Here is a 21,051-nt window from a genome sequence, read left to right on the forward strand (position 1 = left end):
TCGCAATAATATTGTATCATGACATAAGTATCGTGATGATATCGTATTGTGAGGCCTCTGGTGATTCCCACCCCTAGTAGAATATTGATAGTTAAAATTATTTCTGCTCATGGCAACAGAGTTGCATGTACTCATTGAGAAAGAGGAAGTTACACCACACAGAGGCCCCAACCCTAGTGTGTGTGTGTGTGTGTGTGTGTGTGTGTGTGTGTGTAATCGTAACAAGGCCTAGAAACAAGGAGAACCCCCTGTGAGGGGAGGATAAAAGCTTAAGGGAGAGAATAGATCGGGGCTCACTTCAGACGAGATCTTGGGGGACCGGACCCCAACTTTATGTCTGTCGCTAGGGAAACTTAGTCTCTGTTTTGTGAACCCACAGCTGTGTTGTAACTCTTATGCTGGACTCAGTAAACTTGGCTGACTGAACTCATCGTCCCTGATTGATCCTTGTGTATGGTGAACGTAAGTCCAATAAAAGAAGGCGCAGGAATTAAATAACAGGAGCCTGATTAGTCTTAGGGCCTTCTCAGACAATTCCCACTACAACCGTTGGCGCTCTTAATGCTCCATTATCTCACAGCGCCGCAGTCAGGATGCTGCTCTGCCCGGTGTGATCCAAACAAATGCTAAAAGTTGATTTAGCAAGTATCAGTATTTACAGAACAGGAGGGGACAACAAAGCATTACACTGAACAATGTTACAATGTGTTGAACATATGATTCCTAAACTTGAAATAAACAGGACACCTCCGCTTCAAATCTTTAACTATTTCTTTAGATCGCTTTTAAATGAAATTGTTTTAACTACCAACAAATTAAAATGATCTTGATGAGCATCACCTAGAAAATCATTAACTGTTTTCTTTGACGATGACGTCAGTCTGCTGCTGTGGGCGTCGTCTGACTCTAAACGTTTAGAAGAAACAGAAGCAGAGTTACAATTTAGTACGGAGGGACTCAGTATCATTCACACAATGTCACAAACTGTTTGTAGTTTCTCCCCTAACCATTGTGTTGACTTTAAATAAGAGTGGTAAGTTGTAAGATGTTTGTCACACATGATTCCTCACTCATTTGTTGACTGTAAGAATACTGTTTGTGTTGATGCTTCAGCTGCACTTTGTGATACATGTTAAAAAAACACGTTTAAAACTGTTGCACACTTGTAACAGACAACATGTGACATAATAATACTCATATTGTGATACAGTATTTTGAAACAAAAGGAGAATCATGATAAACTCTTCATATGTTTCATATTTCACTTTTGGTGCATACTTTGATATTGGGCTCTTTAAATACTTACTCTTTCTGATCATTATGTGTTTTTATGCTTTAATAGTTTGTGCTAATCTGTTGCTGATTGTGGTTATCTGTATGAACAGGAGCTTACATGAACCTATGTACCTTTTTCTGTGCAGCCTGTTTTTAACTGAACTGTTTGGTAGTACAGGGTTGTTTCCATTCCTTCTGGTTCAGATCCTCTCTGACATTCACACTGTTTCTGCTCCATTCTGTTTCCTGCAGATTTATTGTTTGAATGTATATGCAACTATACAATTTCAGAATTTAGCCATTCTGTCTTATGACAGATATCTTGCTATCTGTTATCCTCTGCAATATAACACACGTATGACATCTAACAAGGTTGCCATGCTTATTGCTCTAGCATGGATATACTCATTTGTTGGAGTTGCTGTCTTGATATCTTTAAGTGCTTCTTTACAGCTGTGTGGGACCATCATTAACAAAGTTTACTGTAACAACTATATTGTTGTCAAACTGGCCTGCTCTGACACCAGAGTCAATAACATTTATGGACTCATTAACACTTGTGTTGTAATCTTTGGTCCTCTTATTTTAATCATTTACACGTACATCAAGATCTTTAAAGTGTGTTTTTCTGGTTCTAAACAGACCAGACAGAAAGCTGTCAGTACCTGCACACCTCACCTCGCTTCTCTACTCAACTTTTCTTTTGGTTCTTTCTTTGAAATATTACAGAGCAGGTTTGATATGAGAAGTGTACCCATGATGTTGCAGATTTTTTTGTCATTATACTTTCTGACCTGCCAACCAATCTTCAACCCTTTAATATATGGCCTGCAATTTTCTAAAATACGTAGTTTATGTAAAAGTCTTATCTTTGGTAAAACGTCAACTGATGTTTAAAAGCATCTTGCTGGTTGGTGAACCCTTGAATCAATTTGTACGAACATTATGTAGAAACTACAAATAATGGCCATCTGCAAGAAAAGATGTGTTGTTACTACAGTGGAGAACTGAGCAGGTGCCTTGGTGAGGGATATCTTGCTATCTGTTATCCTCTGCAATATCACGTACATATGACATCTAATAAGGTTGTTGTGCTTATTGCTGTGACATGGTCTCTTCCTTTTTTTGCTGTTTTTGTCACAACATTATTGAGTGCCTCCTTACAGCTGTGTGGGAACATCATTAATAAAGTTTACTGTGACAATTATTACATCATAAAATTGGCTTGCTATGAAACAAGAGTTAATAATGTCTATAAACTCATTGCTGCTTCTCTAATAGTCTGTGTTCCTGTATCTGCAATCTTTTACACTTACATTAAGATCCTTAAAGTGTGTTTTTCTGGTTCTAAACAGACCAGACAGAAAGCTGTCAGTACCTGCACACCTCACCTCGCTTCTCTGCTCAACGTTTTCTTTGGTTCTTTCTTTGAAATATTACAGAGCAGGTTTGATATGAGCAGCGTACACAATGTGTTAAGGATATTGTTGTCATTGTATTTTCTGATGTGCCAACCGATCTTTAACCCTGTAATGTACGGCCTCAACATGTCCAAAATACGCTTCATGTGTCAAAGTCTGCTTTCAAGTTCTGTGTTGGGAGGTTGCTGTAATTTTTTTTATCGTTCAGGAACTGGTACGGTATCGGGATCAAACATTTTTTAACAATACCCAGCCCAACTGAAGAGGTACATTTAATTTGAAGTTGTCCTTGAAGTGCTTTTTTAAAATTGTTGCTTTGTTTGTTACATTTAAATCGTTTTCACTTGATTTGAGACACATGGTGTAGATGTTTTTATTATTAAGTTGAATAGCAGCTAGATGCAAACAAGTAAGAGCAAGCTAGAAATGAAAAAGAATACGGTCCCTTTGTTAAAGACATTTTGAGTCAGTAACTGCATTAATTATAGAAATTTTAAAGTCAGTAGCTGCATTTGTTAAAGAACTTTTAGAGTCAGTAAATGCATTTGTTAAAGTCATTTTAGATTCAGTAACTGTGCATGGGCAGTTCATGTGAATACTAATGAGGTACACACTTAGTAGTTTTGAACATATATTGAGCAGGTTTAATTTGTACGGTGGGCCTCAACATGTACAAAATATGCATTGTGTGAAAAAGTATGCTTTCAAGTTATGTTAACAAGTTAAAGAAATAAAAAGAATTTGCCCTTGGCTCAATAGTGTTGACAGTAATCATTTCTTTAGTTAAAGTGATGGTTGGGAGTAATTTCACCCTAGGGTCCTTTGCACCATGACCTCGAGCTAAACACCCCCCCAGAAGCTTTTTTCACCTGGGTCAAACATTGGACGAGTTAGCGTTATCAGCTGAATAACTTAGCGCAGGGGCTAATGGATCCAGGCTTGTATCTCGTAAGTTACCCCACTAATAATGCCCGAAATGATACCAAACGTCTACAGTAGTACAAATAGGTTATGCACTCATAAAACGATGGATTGTAAAGTTTGTAAGTACACCAGAAGTTTATGTAAATAACACTTGCCTGTTGGCTTCTCATCTCTGCTGCTGCTGCTGCTACTGAGTGCTTAAGGCCATCTACAAATTACATCACCGAAAAGAGATATAACAAAAAAGTGTATTAATTTAATGATTAAATAAGGTAGGGTCTCCAAATTTACCTCAATTATAATTTGTCTCCTGCTAGTTATACTACAGCACTTACTTTAAAAAAAAGTTAAATTAATAATTTTTTTTGTTGTATCTCTTTTCGGTGTTGTAATTTGTAGACGGCCCTCGTCTTACTGCAGGTAGCAGCAGCAGCAGCAGCAGCTAGCAGAAGAGAGCAGGCAAGTGTTCATAAACTTCTGGTGTACTTACAATCTTTCCAATCCATCGTTTTATGAGTGTATAAACTATTTGTACTAGTGTAGAAGTTTGGTGTCATTTAGGGCATTATTAGTGGGGTAACTTACGAGATACAAACCTGAATCCGTTAGCCCCTGCGCTAAGCTATTCAGCTGATAACGCTACTCTACTCTAACTCTCCCAATATTCGACCCAGGTGAAAAAAGGGGGGGTGTTTGGCTCGAGTTCATGGTGCAAAGGACCCTAGATTGAAATTACTCCGAACCATTACTTTCACATATTGTATGATAAGGTAGGACATTTATCATGCCAACACAGTCTCACTCCCTACTCGTCAAATGTATGACGCATGGTCAAGGACCGTGGCGTCAAGTTTCAACGAAATAGGGGTACCCTTGACGTTATTTTTTGACGAGGGGGTCTGTCAGATAGACATTCATGTTATTCCCTCATCGTCGGATATCGAGGAAAGAAAAAAACACGCCCCCCGCCCCTTAACTCAAAATCTGTGACAGTTATTGGTATGTTTAGCCCAATAACCGCTGTTTTAATCAACATTATTCACGAGATAGTCTCATGGTTTATATGTATTTCTTTTTATGTTATTATTTCGGTCTATTTCGGCCAGGGAAGCTGGATTGCTTTTTTGTTGATTTATATTTTTTAAACTATAATGCTACATCTATCAACATTTATTTAGATGTTATCATGGTATTCATTTCTTTACTTTAATAATATTATTTTGGTCTTATTACCGGTGAAATATTACAGTATATGCTGTAATATAGAAAATTACGATATGATCCGAGCAGGAAGCATTCAAAGCCGATAGGCCTATCCAACAATGCAACACGGCCATTCATTTCAAAGAATCGGGCAGCGATCAGCTGGTCTTTAACGCCAGGATCACTTCAATATACATATATACAGTCAGTGGTCAGTATCACTACAATATACATATATACAGTCAGTGGTCAGTATCACTTCAATATACATATATACAGTCAGTGGTCAGTATCACTTCAATATACATATATACAGTCAGTGGTCAGTATCACTTCAATATACAGTACATATATACAGTCAGTGGTCAGTATCACTTCAATATACATATATACAGTCAGTGGTCAGTATCACTACAATATACATATATACAGTCAGTTATTTTGTCACCAGCAACAACACGTTGCTCAGTTTTGTTCCAGTAAGTTATGAACCATAATAACGTTTAAACGAATCCGCGGAAACCTCCGGAAGTGACGTAGTAGGTCTCGCTCAGCGGATACGAAGATAAAAATATATAATATTCGTAATATTGATGTTTTTTTCTAACGTTGTATTTGAGGAGTTAAACAATAAAGATAGTTATAATAATAAAATACAGTTTCATGTATTTGTCTCATATATTGTGTGCTCGGCCGGCCGGCGGGCCATTTCACGGCAGACAGCAGAAAGAGGAGCCGAACGAGTCCCCCCACCCACCCCGGAAAAACTACAAGTGCTCAAGCTTTGTAACAGCTTCTGTGGCGTTTCTTATGGGAGTTGTAGTTTTAAAGTATATTGGTATATTTCTCATAAGTAGAAGTTGGCAGTGTATAATTTTGGATACACCCTGGGGTTTTTTGGGATGGAGAACACACTGGTGTCATCAGATTTTAAAAATCGAATCGTTAAATAGGTGAATATAGCTTATTACCATATTTGACAGTGCTTACAGTAGGTCATTTGGTGACCATATCTACATGACAGCTGAGGTCCAGAGCTTTCTATAACAGCTGGTTTTATGTGTGTAGAACCTTCTGTTGCTAAATGACAAGCCTTCATACATGTACTGGGTTCAAGGTTCAGAGGTCAATATTTCAAAGCAGGAGTAATGTATCCTCTTCAGACTGACATATGTTCCTCTCCAGGTTGAGACCTTTCCAACGATGTGTTTGCTATAGTCCTACAACAACGTTTTAATTTTTACACATCATGGAGACCACTTAGCAGGAGATAGGACTACTTTATTGTCCCCAGAGGGATATTTGCCTTGAGTTCAAATGCTTCACAAATAAGACTTGACATATTGTTTTATCATACAGCTGACATACTTAAAATAAAAAACAACATGAACAAAGTGATATAGGCTAGACTGAAGCACATCACACAGCAACAATCTATTGCTCATCTTTCACAAACAGTGACAAGAGCAACACAACCATGCTTCATATCATGAAGCTATTGCACACCCTCAATCTCAAGCAACATTATTTAAAGTTTTAATTGAGGTAGGTCCAAATTAGGCCTATATCATCATCAACGTTTTTATAGTTTAGAAATGTTAAGTTTACCCATATCTTCTGCCAGAGGATAAGAGCTCATACTTGGCATGGAGAATAAAGATAGAGCAGACCATATTCTGCGTGCTTGCCTGGAGAGACTGGTTTCTATTCCTTACACAACCTTCATGAGAGTCATAATAAAATTCTCTGTAATGCAGCCTTGTATAACATAAACCATCTGATTCACCGTGGGTGTCTGCTCTAAATGATAACACACACTTTCAACACGGGCCTTCCAGCCAAAGGTGCATGTTGTCCATATGAACACCATTGGGCCTAGCAGAGCCGATGGATTGGTTCATCATTTATGACCTCTGATATCCTCTGACCCAGCTCTATCTCCAGAGTTACCTCAACAGCTTTTCTTAGACATGAGTGGGGGGGGGCACCAAGGAAAAAAGGTTGGGAACCACTGCTCTGACCCATGTCATGACCCTTTTCTCAGCTTGTGAAATGGTTGAATGAGATGTGTGAGTTTTGTCTTTGTGCAGTAGTGCTGAGGTAGAAGTGTGCCAAAAATGCCATACAAATGTTGTATATGTATACATACCCAAACAAAGCTATATACATCTTACTCAGTGAACAAAAACCTCGGTAACTATTCAATTCAATTTCAATTCAATTTTATTTATAGTATCAAATCATAACAAAAGTTATCTCGAGACACTTTACAGATAGAGTAGGTCTAGACCACACTCTATAAATTCCAAAACCCCAACAATTACAGTAATTCCCTCAAGAGCAAGCATTAGCAGTGGCTATTGCGACAGTGGCAAGAAAAAACTCCCTTTTAGGAAGAAACCTCAGCAGACCCAGACTCTTGGTAGGCGGTGTCTGACGGGCGGGTTGGGGTGTGATGAACAGTGGTGATAATAGTCACATTAGAAGTCACATTGACTTGAAGGTTATCGTGGAAGTTCATGTCATAGCAGGGCACATCGTGTCATACTGAGTAGTGCAGTCTCCTATACCGATCCTGACTACTCTGTGCGTATGAACATCACAGCAGGGCGTTGCGGGATGTGACGTGGCGCTGCAGAGCACGGGTGGAGTCTGCGGATGCAGCAGGACGCAGCAGGATGCGGCCGGAATGAGAGAATCGCAGAGCATAGCTCTGCGAAGAAGAAATATAAGGACTCCGGGGAGTAAACTCCCAGAGCTAGATTAGTAACAAGCATTTCTGGGACAGGATGCATACAAAAGTAACAAGTAGAGATGAGAGAGCAGCTCAGTGTGTCTTAGGGAGGAACAGCCTCCCCGGCAGTCTAGAATTGTAATAGCATAACTTAAGAGAGGCAGGTTAAAGAGAGGTGCCTGGTCGGGCTAGAACTCCCCCCAACCGGATCCGGCTGTACTGGCCTGCCTCCCTCTACTCTCGCTCGATTATTAATTATACAGTATAAAAAAAAAAACAAAAAAAAAAAAACTGATGACTACGAGGAGAAGCAGTGGGCCGGGTTAGGTGGACGCTTCAACTCCTCGTCCCTAACTATAAGCTTTATCAAAGAGGAGGGTTTTCAGTTTACTCTTAAATGTGGTGACGGTGTTTGCCTCTCGACGGAGTCTCCCCGACTGGGAGCTGGTTCCATAATACTGGAGCCTGATAGCTGAAGGCCCTGGCCCCCAGTCTACTTCCAGAGACTCTAGGAACCATAAGTAGCCCCGCATTCTGGGAGCGCAGTGCTCTAGTGGGACAATAAGGTACTATGAGCTCTTCTAAGTATGATGGTGCTTGACCATTTAGAGCTTTGTAAGTCAGGAGGAGGATTTTAAATTCAATCCTATATTTCACTGGAAGCCAATGCAGAGAAGCTAATACAGGAGAAATATGATCTCTTCTCTTAGTTCTCGTCAGAACACGTGCTGCAGCATTCTGGATCAGTTGGAGAGTCTTAATGGACTTATTTGGGCAACCTGATAATAAGGAATTGCAGTAATCTAGTCTAGAAGTAACGAATGCATGGACTAGTTTTTCAGCATCGTTTTGAGACAGGATATTCCTAATTTTGGCAATGATACGAAGATGGAAAAAGGCTATTCTTGAGGTTTGTTTTAAGTGGGCGTTGAAGGATATATCCTGATCAAAAATAACTCCTAGATTTCTGATAGCAGTGCTGGAGGCCAGGGTAATACCATCCAGAGTAACTATATCTTTCGAAAACGAAGTTCGGCGGTGCGTTGGTCCTATCACAATAACTTCAGTTTTGTCTGAGTTTAACATCAGGAAATTGTGGGTCATCCAGGATTTTATATCCTCAATACACGTTTGAAGTCTTGCTAACTGACCACTTTCATCTGGCTTAATTGACAGATATAATTGGGTATCGTCTGCGTAACAGTGATAGTTAATCGAGTGTTTCCTAATAATATTACCTAGAGGAAGCATATATAAGGAAAATAGAATTGGTCCAAGCACTGAGCCTTGAGGAACGCCATGGCTAACTTTAGCGTGCATGGAGGGTTTATCATTAACATTAACAAACTGGGATCGTTCAGAGAAATAGGACTTAAACCAGCTTAGTGCGATTCCTTTAATGCCAACTAAGTGTTCCAGTCTCTGTAACAGGATAGTATGGTCAATAGTGTCAAATGCAGCACTAAGATCTAGTAGAACAAGAATGGAGACAAGTCCTTTGTCTGCAGCAGTTAGAAGGTCGTTAGTAATTTTCACCAGTGCCGTCTCTGTGCTATGATTCTTTCTAAATCCTGATTGAAAATCATCAAATAGACTGTTGCTATGTAGAAAATCACATAACTGATTAGCAACCACCTTCTCAAGGATCTTGGATAGAAAGGGAAGGTTAGATATAGGTCTATAGTTTGCTAAGACCTAAATGACTGCGGTACATAACCTGTTAGTAAGGACATGTTGATCATATCTAATAATGAAGTGTTTACCACGGGTAACGCTTCTTTGAGTAGCCTCGTTGGGATGGGGTCTAAGAGACAGGTAGACGGCTTAGCTGAGGATATCTTTAACATTAATTGTTGAAGGTCTATAAGATAAAAGCAGTCCAAGTATATGTCGGGAGTCGTCGTTCTTTCTAGCGGTCCTGCATTTAAAGATGAACTGTTAGAAGTTAAGGGCAAAAGGTGATGAATTTTATCTCTAATTGTTATAATTTTATCATTAAAGAAGCTCATGAAGTCATCACTACTCAGAGCTAGAGGAATAGATGGCTCAGTAGAGCTGTGGCTATCTGTCATCCTGGCTACAGTGCTGAAAAGAAACCTTGGGTTGTTCTTGTTTTCTTCTATTAATGATGAGTAATAGTCTGATCTGGCCTTTCTTAGGGCCTTCCTATAGGTTTTCAGACTGTCTTGCCATTCCAAACGGGATTCCTCCACTTTGGTGGAGCGCCACTTACTTTCGATGTTTCGTGAGATTTGTTTTAATTTGCGAGTTTGGGAGTTATACCAAGGAGCTAATTTCCTTTGCTTTATCGTCTTCTTTTTGAGAGGAGCGACAGAGTCTAAGGTCGTCCGTAGGCAAGTCGTAGCACCGTCTACAAATGTATCAATTTGAGAGGGACTGAGGTTAACATAGAGGTCCTCTGTTATGTTAAGGCACGACATAGACTGGAATGCTGTAGGAATATTTTCCTTAAATTTAGCTATAACACTGTCAGATAGGCATCTAGTGTAGAAGCTGCTATCTGGTTTAGTATAGTCAGGTAGCAAGAATTCAAAAGTAATTAAAAAATGATCTGATAATACCAGATTCTGCGGAAATATTATTAAATCCTCAATTTCAATACCATATGCCAGCACAAGGTCGAGGGTGTGGTTAAAACAGTGCGTCGCCTTGTGCACACTCTGACTGAAACCGATTGAATCCAGTAATGAGTTGAAAGCAGTAGTAAGGCTATTGCTGTCAACGTCCACATGGATATTAAAATCACCAACAATAAGTACTTTGTCTGATTTAAGGACTACACATGATAAAAACTCTGAGAATTCAGATAAAAATTCAGAGTATGGACCTGGAGCTCGGTAGACAACAACAAATATAATTGGCTGTACTGATTTCCGTGTTGGATGTTGAAGATTAAGAACAAGGCTTTCAAAAGAGTTATAATTTAGTTTGGGTTTAGGGTTAATTAACAGGCTTGAATCAAATATGGCTGCAACTCCCCTCTCGGCCTGAGCCTCTAGGAATTTGAGTATTAATATGACTGGGAGGGGTGGCTTCATTTAGACTAACATATTCTTCATGGCCCAGCCAGGTTTCAGTAAGACAGAATAGATCAATTTGATTATCAGATATCAATTCATTTACGAGTACTGCTTTAGAAGACAAAGATCTGATATTTAGTAATCCACATCTAATTTTCCTATCCTTTTCTATCATTGCTTTGGTAGTTTTAATTCCAATTAGGTTGTTAAGTGTTGCCCTCTATTCACCACTTTGTGTGGTCTGTTGTTGATAATTACTGGAATAGTACTAGTACCACATGTTACTGGAGTAATACTAGTACTACATGTTATCCTACAGAAAACATTTTCAGATCCATCCACTTGTATAGTGCTATCAGGATCAATACCTGGGGGACATGAATCCTTGATATTTTCAACATAATGTCAATACTTGCCTTCTGTCAGTGTGGTCGTTATGTTGTCAGATAGCAGCCTGGCTCCGTGTCGGTTTGGGTGGAGACCATCACGCTTCAGCAGGTTGGGCATCTCCCAGAACAAGTTGAAGTTGTCGACATAGGGAAGGCCCAGGGAAGTGCAGAGTGGTTCCAGCCAGGTGTGGAGCCAGAACAGTCTGGACCATCTCTCCGCACCCTTCCTGTAGGTAGGTAGAGGCCCAGAGATGACAATCCGCTTACCTGTGCCCATCAGGATGGTGATGAGAGTGGTGAAGTCTTCCTGGAGTGCTATCGACCGTCTCTCTCTGATGTCGTTTGTGCCCACATGCACGATGATGTTGTCGACCTTGGAGTGGCGGGCGAGGATGCCGGGAAGTTTGTGCTGGATGTCACGGACCTTGGCACCGGGGAAGCAGTAGACCTTGGAGGGACCGCTGGGTAAAGGGGGAATGTGGAGATCCCTTACCATGGAGCTTCCGATGACCAGCGTGGAGATTGATGAGTCCGAGGGGGGAGAGTCCGCCCTCAATGGGCGCGTCGACTGTGTGGATGGACCAGGATGAGCTGCGTGGGGACGTGGCAGAGAAGGGAACTCCTCGTCGTTCATCAGAATGCTGTAGCGGTTTTCTAGTCGTGAGGGGTTGGGCTGGGGCTGAGCGTTGTCCTGACCGCCTGCTCTGGTGCTTGCTTACACGCCATGGCTCAGGCTGGTGTGGAGTGGAGCTGGTCAGCAGAGTTGGCTGGGTCCTCGGCAGAAGCCGAGGAGACACAGGGACAGAGGTTGTATTAGTGTGTGGTGGGGTGAGAGTATTGCAGGGCACAGTGGAATCAAAACATCCGTCAGTGTGTGTGTGGGGGGAACTTCCAATGATAATGGAGTCGAGGAACTCTTCACTTGCCTTGATCTGGTGGAGAGACAATATTCTGGCTTCAAGTTCCACTATCTTCTGGCTGAACAGGAGGCACGAGTCACAGCCAGGTGAACAGCTGAGGGGGGGCATCGTGTAGCTTGCTAGTTTAGCTAGTAGCAACGTTGATGGAGGCCTTCTCCTAAAACCTAAAAACCTTCACAAGTCGAAATACAATGCAAGTGCTCCTGCTTGTGTTTAGCAAGCTGTGGATAGCCCGTTACTGCTACCAAAATATACAATAGATTTCCCAGGAGGCAAAATCCTGAGTGGTTCGTTTTAACTCCCGCTAGCAGGTAGGCTAACTAGCCGTTAGCACAACAAATACCTAGACGTTAGCTAACGGAGCGGAGGAAAGTTTTGCAAACAACGGGGAAACTGCGGCCAGACAGGTCCGGTTAAAATACAGCGAAACGGTGTAATTAGTGACTGTATTTCGTTGTGGAGGACTTTTTTTTATTTCGTCAGACTTAGTATTAAAAAGCCAAGAAGAGATGCACAGGCTATACGGTAAGAGACCACAGACTTGTAGCCTAGTAGGAATTAGACTGCACTATGATCCAATTATCTTTGGGAATATTTTTATAGCCAAATAGATTCCGTCTTAGGAATATTTGCTGTATTCCTGCTTTACATATGGTTTGCGCCAACTAAATGTCTGAACCAATTACACGGAGACTTAGACTGACAATCTGCTTATCCTTTTAATTTCCTGAAAGTGCTTCCTAAAACTAGTCCCTTCTTAATTTTGAAAAGGTAGTCTCAGTAAAGACTACAAAGGTTAGGATGGCTACAAGCTGTAACCACGGTGATTGATATGAGGATCATCTTCTGAATATAATAATGAATATGTTAGGCCTACCATAAATTGATATTTCAAAAAAGTAATTTATTTAAAACAACTAATAATGCAGTGTGATTTTAAATCAAACTAAGTCCCACACATAAATATACTTATGTTTTTCCCCTTTAGTCTTTGCTATTAATATTCATCAACTGCAAAATTAGAAAATTGCGTTTTTAAATAACTATGTATGGAAAATAAAATAAAAAAATGCTTCTCTTTGTATATAGTTTATTGTTTTTCACAACAGTACAATTCAAAACAAATGCAAATTAGTCAAACAAGCCATTAGGCTGTATTTCTAAACACTCAACTGTAGGTTTTTTATATAGTATATATAAGGCAAATAAAAGTGCTAAATATAAAACACAATTTTTTCATTATTAGTATTTTATTGTGTAAAGTCTCACGTACAACGTGGAACATTCTTTCACAGATGAGATGTGGAATTTCCACGTCACTTCCGCGGATTCATTTAAACTGTATATATGTATATTGAAGTGATACTGACCACTGACTGTATATATGTATATTGTAGTGATACTGACCACTGACTGTATATATGTATATTGTAGTGATACTGACCACTGACTGTATATATGTATATTGAAGTGATACTGACCACTGACTGTATATATGTATATTGAAGTGATACTGACCACTAACTGTATATATGTATATTGAAGTGATACTGACCACTGACTGTATATATGTATATTGAAGTGATACTGACCACTGACTGTATATATGTATATTGAAGTGATACTGACCACTGACTGTATATATGTATATTGAAGCGATACTGACCACTGACTGTATATATGTATATTGAAGGGATACTGACCACTGACTGTATACAGTATATGTATATTGAAGTGATACTGACCACTGACTGTATATATGTATATTGAAGCGATACTGACCACTGACTGTATATATGTATATTGAAGTGATACTGACCACTGACTGTATATATGTATATTGTAGTGATACTGACCATTGACTGTATTTATGTATATTGAAGCGATCCTGGCGTTAAAGACCAGCTGATCGCTGCCCGATTCTTTGAAATGAATGGCGGCATTGCATTGTGGGATAGGCCTATCGGCTTTGAATGCTTCCTGCTCGGATCATATCGTAATGTTCTGTATTACAGCATATACTGTAATATTTCACCGGTAATAAGACCGAAATAATATTATTAAAGTAAAGAAATGAATACCATGATAACATCTAAATAAATGTTGATAGATGTAGCATTATAGTTTAAAAAATATAAATCAACAAAAAAAGCAATCCAGCTTCCCTGGCCGAAATATACCGAAATAATAACATAAAAAGAAATACATATAAACCATGATACTATCTCGTGAATAATGTTGATTAAAACAGCGGTTATTGGGCTAAAAATACCAATAATAACTGTCACAGATTTCGAGTTAAGGGGCGGGGGGCGTGTTTTTTCTTTCATCGATATCCGACGGTGAGGGAATAACATGAATGTCTCTCTGACGGACCCCCCTCGTCGAAAAATAACATCAAGGGTACCCCTATTTCGTTGAAACTTGACGCCAGGGTCCTTGACTATGCGTCATACATTTGACGAGTAGGGAGTGAGACTGTGTTGATCATGCAGATGTCCACACAAAGTTGATCCAGTCAGTGAAAGGGGATCTCCTTATGGATCCCAAGTTTACATTTTTGTCCTGGCCACCACGAAAACAAACAACAAAAACGTCTCCGTTAACACGTATCAATAGATTAAAATAACGTGACCATTACACGTACTGCCATGAGACTGGGTTGGAATTAACCAGCCGGTAGTCTCGCATTGCCAGACCTTCCTCCACAGCGCTGAGGAGGAAGGTCTGGCTAGTCCACACAGCATCGCTGGATGGGAGAAAAACAAGCTCTAGTTTTTTGGCATTTCTTTAAACCAATCACAATCGTCTTGGGCGGGGCTAAGCGCCGGACAGAGCTACGGTGCCGCTGCAAAATAGCCTCGGGAAGGAACTTGTTTTGGTGAAACGTGTACGTTCAAAAGTAGTTTTAGTCGTGCAACAGAAAACTCAGATTGGACAGATAGTCTAGCTAGCTGTCTGGATTTACCCTGCAGAGATCTGAGGAGCAGTTAACCATAGTCCCCATAAGTCCATCGGAGTTTAGCACGGCAACACAAAGAAAGAGGAAGGGGACGGACATCCAGCCGAAATGAGGGGACATCCGGCAGAATTTCCGGTGGCATCGGAGCAATCCTGGAAGCGAAACATCGTCGTTATAGACTAACCAGCTGCTAAGCTAATCTTACCCTGTCTTTGGCTGCATGCTACCAGACGTGCAAAAGTAGGCAGGCTTCGAGATAGAAAAAATACTGGAGGAATCACCGTTCCTGCTATTGATTTTGATAGTCTAAAGTGACAGCTCATTTCAATGGATTTCTGCTTTGCCGTGGATGAAGACACACTGAGATACACTGATAAGAGCCAATGAGGTTTAACCATGTATCAGCTAATTTAAATAGCTCACGTTACTGTATTGTGTCAACAATTAACTTCATTTAATATTGTATGTGACGTTTTCTTTTGCGGGGTGCAAATGTTCCACCAGAACAAGTTCCTTCCTGAGACTATTAAGCAGAGCCGCCGTCGCTGCATCCAGAGCTTAGTGCTGCCCAAAACCATTGTGATTGGTTTAAAGAATGTTCCCAGAATGCATCTGTGTTGTAGCTATAATGTAAGACTAGTTTATTGTCAACTACATATGGATGTATTCATATTGGGTTGCTTATTGTTGAAGCATTGGTGCTTGTGTAAATGGTATTTAGTGTTGTATTTTCATCATTTATCACATATTTTGACATTCTTTTAGGCACCTGTTCATGTTGGTTTTATGTCAGTAACTTTTCTCTGCTGATGTACGAGAGATATTATTTAGAACCTACCTGTTTGTATTTTTGTGTAATTTTTTGCAGCTTTACAAATTATATATTCTGTCAATAAATTCTGCCAAACACAACAACCGGCCTGTTCGTTGGAGAATGCAATGTTAAGCTAGCTGTATAGCTGAAGATTATGTTGTCTCCAACAACTTTTAGTGAGGACAACATAGAAGTCGTTCACTATCTCTTATTGTTTCTGAATGTAGCACTTTCAGCATATTTGATGAAGTTGATGTACTTGCATCATTCCTGCAATTTTGGGTTGTAACCACATGGTTGAATACACTTATTGAAAGTCACTTTGGATAAGGCATCAGCTAAGTAAATGAAATGCAGTGTTCTCCCTACAGGAACCCCCACCAAGCCGGAAATCCTTTTTTTGTAAAGCCAAAAATAACATAAAATATCTATTGAGTTTCCCTAATTCATTCAGCGTTGCACTGCAGCGAGTCTGTGAACGAGGAAGCTGTCTGCTGTTAGTTCACGTCTGTAACAGCAGGACAGTCGAGTTGGAAATCTAAACTGCTAAAATCAGTTAAAAAGTTGATAGTTACAAACAGACTCAGTAGTGAACGCCACGCTATTGTGTTTTTGTGTTTTTATCTAAGCTGGACCTGTCACAGGTACAATGTCGGACTCAAATGCTCGACTCAACTCGGAGTATAAGGTGAGTTTGTTTATTAATTAATAAACAATCCAGGCAACGGTACAAATCCAACAGGCAGAAGACATGGTCGAAAATACAGGCAATAGATCAGGAAACACTGGAAACAAACACTAGAAAAACACTGGAGAGTGAGACGTCGAGGATTCTCAGGCGGCGAAGGCGAAGCCCCTCTGATGGCCGAACAGAACGTCGATGATTCTCAGGCGGCCGAACAGGACATCGAAGGCAAAACCCCTCAGGCAGCCGAACAGGATGACGAGGATTCTCAGGTGGCCGGCAGCGAAGGTGAAACCCCTCTGGTGGCCGAACAGGTCAGTGAATGCGGATCCCCTCTGGAGACCGAGCAGGATGGTGAGGGCTGAGTCCCTTGGGAGGACAGACAGGACTGTGACGAGTCTCTGGAGGTCTGCGGTGAAGATGAAAACCCTCTGGAGGCCGTCGGTGATGAAGGCGATACCTCTCAGGTGGCCGAGCACGAAGGCAGAATCCCTCTGGCGACCTACGGTGAAGGTTCTCTGGAGGCCGGCGATGAGGACGGAACCCCTCTGCTGTCCGCCGGCCAAGGCAGAATACCTCAGGCGGCCGAGCACGAAGGCAGAATCCCTCTGGCGACCGTCGGTGAAGGCGATACCCCTCTGGCGGCCGGCGGCAAAGGCAAAACCCCTCTGAAGCCCGGCGGCGAAGGTGGAATCCCTCTGGAGGCAGGTGACCGGTCAGCTTGGCTGAAGACAGGCGACGGGTCAGCTGGGCCAGGGTCCGCCAACATGGCAACTGGAACAGGAGTTGACGGGTCCGCCAACAAGGTAACAGGAACAGGAAACAAGGCAACAGCATCAGAAGTTGACCTGGCCACCGACAAAACACGTGGAGCAGGAGTTGCCCGGACTGCCGACAAAACACGGGAGCAGGTGTCAGCCGGACCACCAATAAAACACCGGGGACAGGAGTCTCTGGGAAGCCGGGCACAGGCAAAGTCTCTGGGACGCCGGGGAACGGCAAAGTCTCTGGGACGCCGGGGAACGGCAAAGTCTCTGGGACGCCGGGGAACGGCAAAGTCTCTGGGACGCCAGGGAACGGCACACCACAGGCTTGTGACTACTCCACTCTCACGCTGGCTGCTTTGGCCTCCTCAGTCTTTCTAGCACACATAACAGCATATTGGAATAAAGTCACAAATGTCTCTGCCTTTTTTCACCTTCGTAAATATTGCCAAAATTAGGAACATCCGGTCTCAAAACGATGCTGAAAAACGAATCCATGTATTTGTTACTTTCAGGCTGGACTGCTGTAATTATTTACTTTCAGGTTGCTCAGATAAGTCCCTTAAAACTCTCCAGCTGATTCAGAATGCTGCAGCACGTGTTCTGTATTAGCTTCTCTGCATTGGCTTCCTGTAAAATCCAGGATTGAATTTAAAATCCTTCTCCTGACCTTCAAAGCTCTAAATGGTCAAGCACCATCATATCATGAAGAGCTCATAGTACCTTATTGTCCCACTAGAGCACTGCACTCCCAGAATGCGGGGCTACTTATGGTTCCTAGAGTCTCTGGAAGTAGACTGGGGGCCAGGGCCTTCAGCTACCAGGCTCCTCTCCTGTGGAACCAGCTCCTGGTCTGGGTTCGGGAGGCAGACACCTTCACCACATTTAAGAGTAAACTTAAAACCCTCCTCTTTGATAAAGCTTATAGTTATGGAAGGCGTATTTCTTCAGACATCCCTTCACTTTTCTGCTTCTCTCCATAGTCGTCAGATTCTACATACTACTCTCTACCTTTGTCTCTCTTCATACTACTCTCTACTGTTGTCATCTTACAGCGCCATGGTCGAGCTGCTGCTCTGCCCAGTGCATTCCATACAGACTAAATGGTGACGTTTGCGTTGGTATCTGACGCTGAGACACTGACCAAGCATCAGTATTTTACGAATTGGGAGTGAGAATGGGTTGACAGAACAGGAGGTGAAAACAACAGCTCGGTCTCATGGCAGTACATGAAATGGTCACATATTTTTAATCTATTGATACGTGTTCACAGGGATGTTTTTGCCGTTTATTTTGTGGTGGTCAGCATGAAATGTAAACTAATGTATTTAAATGGGATCATATGTTGTGGTCACAGCACGTCTATGGTAGCGAGTAGTATGAAATGCCCAAAATCTGCGTAAGGAAGTTGGTTTGGGTGGTGGAACAATTCTGGACTTTCACGCCGGAGGCCTGGGATCGTGTTCCGCGTGTCGCGTTTTGTTTCCCCGTTAACCGTCCCGTTATTGTCGCGTGTTCCCTGCTGCTGTCTCCCGGCCTGTGAGGCATTCTCCCCCGTTTGCTTTCCCCATGAATCTCTCTATAGACCATTTTGTGCTGGTCACCACGAATTAAACAACAAAAACGTCCCTGTGACCATTTCACAAACTGCCGTGAGACCGGGTTGAAAACAAAGCATTTCACTGAATATGTTATGATGTTGTTGAATATATGACTTATGAACTTGAATTTGAAGTGATTCCACCACTTTTAATATTTTAATATCTTTTGATTGCTTTTAAATGATTTTCTTTTAACTACCAACAAATTAAAATGATTGTCTGATCATCAGTTAGAAAATCAGTAATTGGTTTCTATGACGATGACGTCAGTCTGCTGCTGTGGGCGTCCACTGACTCTAAACGTTTAGAAGAAGCAGAGTTACAGTTCAGTACAGATGGACTCACAGTATCATTCACATAATGTCACAAACTGTTTGTAGTTTCTCTCCTAACCATTGTGTTGACTTTAAATAAGAGTGATAAGTTGTAAGATGTTTGTCACACATGATTCCTCACTCATTTGTTGACTGTAAGAATACTGTTTGTGTTGATGCTTTAGCTGTACTCTGTGATACGTGTTAGCGTTTAAAACTGTTGCAAACTTGTAACAGACAACATATGACATCATAATACTCATATTGTAATACAGTACTTTGAACCGAAAAGGAGAATCATGATAAACTCTTCATATGTTTCATATTTCACACTTGCTGCTTACTTTGACACTGAGATGTTTAAATATTTATATTTCTTGCTTATTTTGTCGTTGTATGTTTTCATAGTTTGTGCAAATCTTTTGCTGATTGTGGTTATCTGTATGAACAGAAGCTTACATGAACCTATGTACCTTTTTCTGTGCAGCCTGTTTGTAAATGAACTGTATGGTAGTACAGGGTTGTTTCCATTCCTTCTGGTTCAGATCCTCTCTGACATTCACACTGTTTCTGCTCCCTTCTGTTTCCTGCAGATGTTCTGTGTGTATACTTATGGCAGTGTAGAGTTTACTAACTTAGCCCTCATGTCTTATGACAGATATCTTGCTATCTGTTATCCTCTGCAATATCATGTGCATATGACATCTAATAAGGTTGTTGTGCTTATTGCTGTGACATGGTCTGTTCCTTTTTTTGCTGTTTTTGTCACTACATCATTGAGTGTCTCCTTACAGCTGTGTGGGAACATCATTAATAAAGTTTACTGTGACAACTATTCAATCATAAAATTGGCTTGCTATGAAACCAGAGTAAATAATGTCTATGAACTCGTTGGTGCTTCTCTAACAGTCTGTGTTCCTTTATCTGTAATATTTTACACTTACTTTATGATTCTTAAAGTGTGTTTTTCAGGTTCTAAACAGACCAGACAGAAAGCTGTCAGTACCTGCACACCTCACCTCGCTTCTCTGATCAACTTTTTTTTCGGGCTTTTCTTCGAAATATAACAAAGTAGGTTTGATATGAGCAGTGTACCCAACATGTTACGAATATTGTTGTCATTGTATTTTCTGACGTGCCAACCGATCTTTAACCCTGTAATTTACGGCCTCAACATGTCCAAAATACGCATCATGTGTCAAAGTCTGCTTTCAAATTCTGTGTTGAGGGGATCCCTGTAATGTGTTTTTCTTCGAAAATGGATTTTATAAATTATGGTTTAGAAAAAGTATCATGTAATAACCCAATGAATCTTGTAATAGAATGAACATTTCTGGTCATAATTTGATAAATGTGTATGTTGTAATAATTCAAAATTATCTTGTTGTAACGTAATCAGGGTCGTCGGACTGGGGGTAAAACCGATACTGATTACCAGGGCCCAAGGGGAGAGAGGGCCCTTGAAAAGTCTGGAATAGATTTTATTTCACCTGGATATTTTGATTTCCTAATTAAATTTCATAATGCATGTCAGATGAAATGTAAAGTTAGTGTATTGTAGCCTCGTGAGACCGTCCTGATCTCGCGAGCTCCAGTTTTCCACTCGCAGGTCTGGCATCTTGAGGCAGAGAAAATTTGGAGCCGTTAGCCAAACGACCGGGCCAATCAGCGTTGGTTTTGAGGTGGGTTAGGTGGTGATAGACCGATGGTTTATCCAATCAGCTAACCAGTATTATCAGCCAGCGGTAGCCCTAATTCTGTTAGCCACTCGCTAATGCTTTTTTTCTCTTGGATCCTTCTTTTGGAATATGGTCCAGGAACCTGAAATGGTGCCTTTTTTTTTTCATAAAAAAATGGCAAATATCCTTTACCGACATGTTGCTTGCTTGCTGAGCTTATGAGCTATGCTTTGCCTGCAGCAGCAGGGGCGGGCTTGTGGTTGTATTTTCATACGCTTCGTGAATCTGATTGGTTGATTTGGCCCGTCTATCACCAACATAGGTG

The 21,051-nt window shown here is 41.1% G+C and overlaps 2 protein-coding genes across 2 annotated transcripts; both read left to right on the plus strand.

Moving 5' to 3' along the window:
• The first annotated feature begins 1,233 nt into the window (after nt 1-1,233).
• LOC114552993 (histamine H2 receptor-like) lies at nt 1,234-17,513 on the plus strand. The gene is made up of 4 exons (XM_028574087.1): nt 1,234-2,149; nt 16,313-16,371; nt 16,575-16,722; nt 16,789-17,513. The coding sequence occupies exons 1-4, from the start codon at nt 1,234-1,236 to the stop codon at nt 17,511-17,513; spliced, it is 1,848 nt and encodes a 615-aa protein (XP_028429888.1).
• Nucleotides 17,514-19,346: 1,833 nt separating this feature from the next.
• LOC114552995 (olfactory receptor 13C4-like) lies at nt 19,347-20,288 on the plus strand. Its single transcript, XM_028574088.1, is given in 1 exon segment — nt 19,347-20,288. A coding segment is annotated over 1 exon segment (942 nt).
• Nucleotides 20,289-21,051: the final 763 nt, after the last annotated feature.

This window comes from Perca flavescens, chromosome 3, assembly GCF_004354835.1.
Source record: "Perca flavescens isolate YP-PL-M2 chromosome 3, PFLA_1.0, whole genome shotgun sequence".
NCBI classification, from domain to species: Eukaryota; Metazoa; Chordata; class Actinopteri; order Perciformes; family Percidae; genus Perca; species Perca flavescens.

What these genes read in the sequence shown, in the direction of transcription:
- LOC114552993 (XM_028574087.1), top strand. Translation starts at nt 1,234, where the DNA reads ATGATAAACTCTTCATATGTTTCATATTTCACTTTTGGTGCATACTTT. An exon ending in ATGTAAAAGTCTTATCTTTG is followed by an intron (nt 2,150 to 16,312) that starts GTAAAACGTCAA and finishes TTTTTATCTAAG; the next exon opens with CTGGACCTGTCACAGGTACA. An exon ending in TCTGGAGACCGAGCAGGATG is followed by an intron (nt 16,723 to 16,788) that starts GTGAGGGCTGAG and finishes TCTGCGGTGAAG; the next exon opens with ATGAAAACCCTCTGGAGGCC.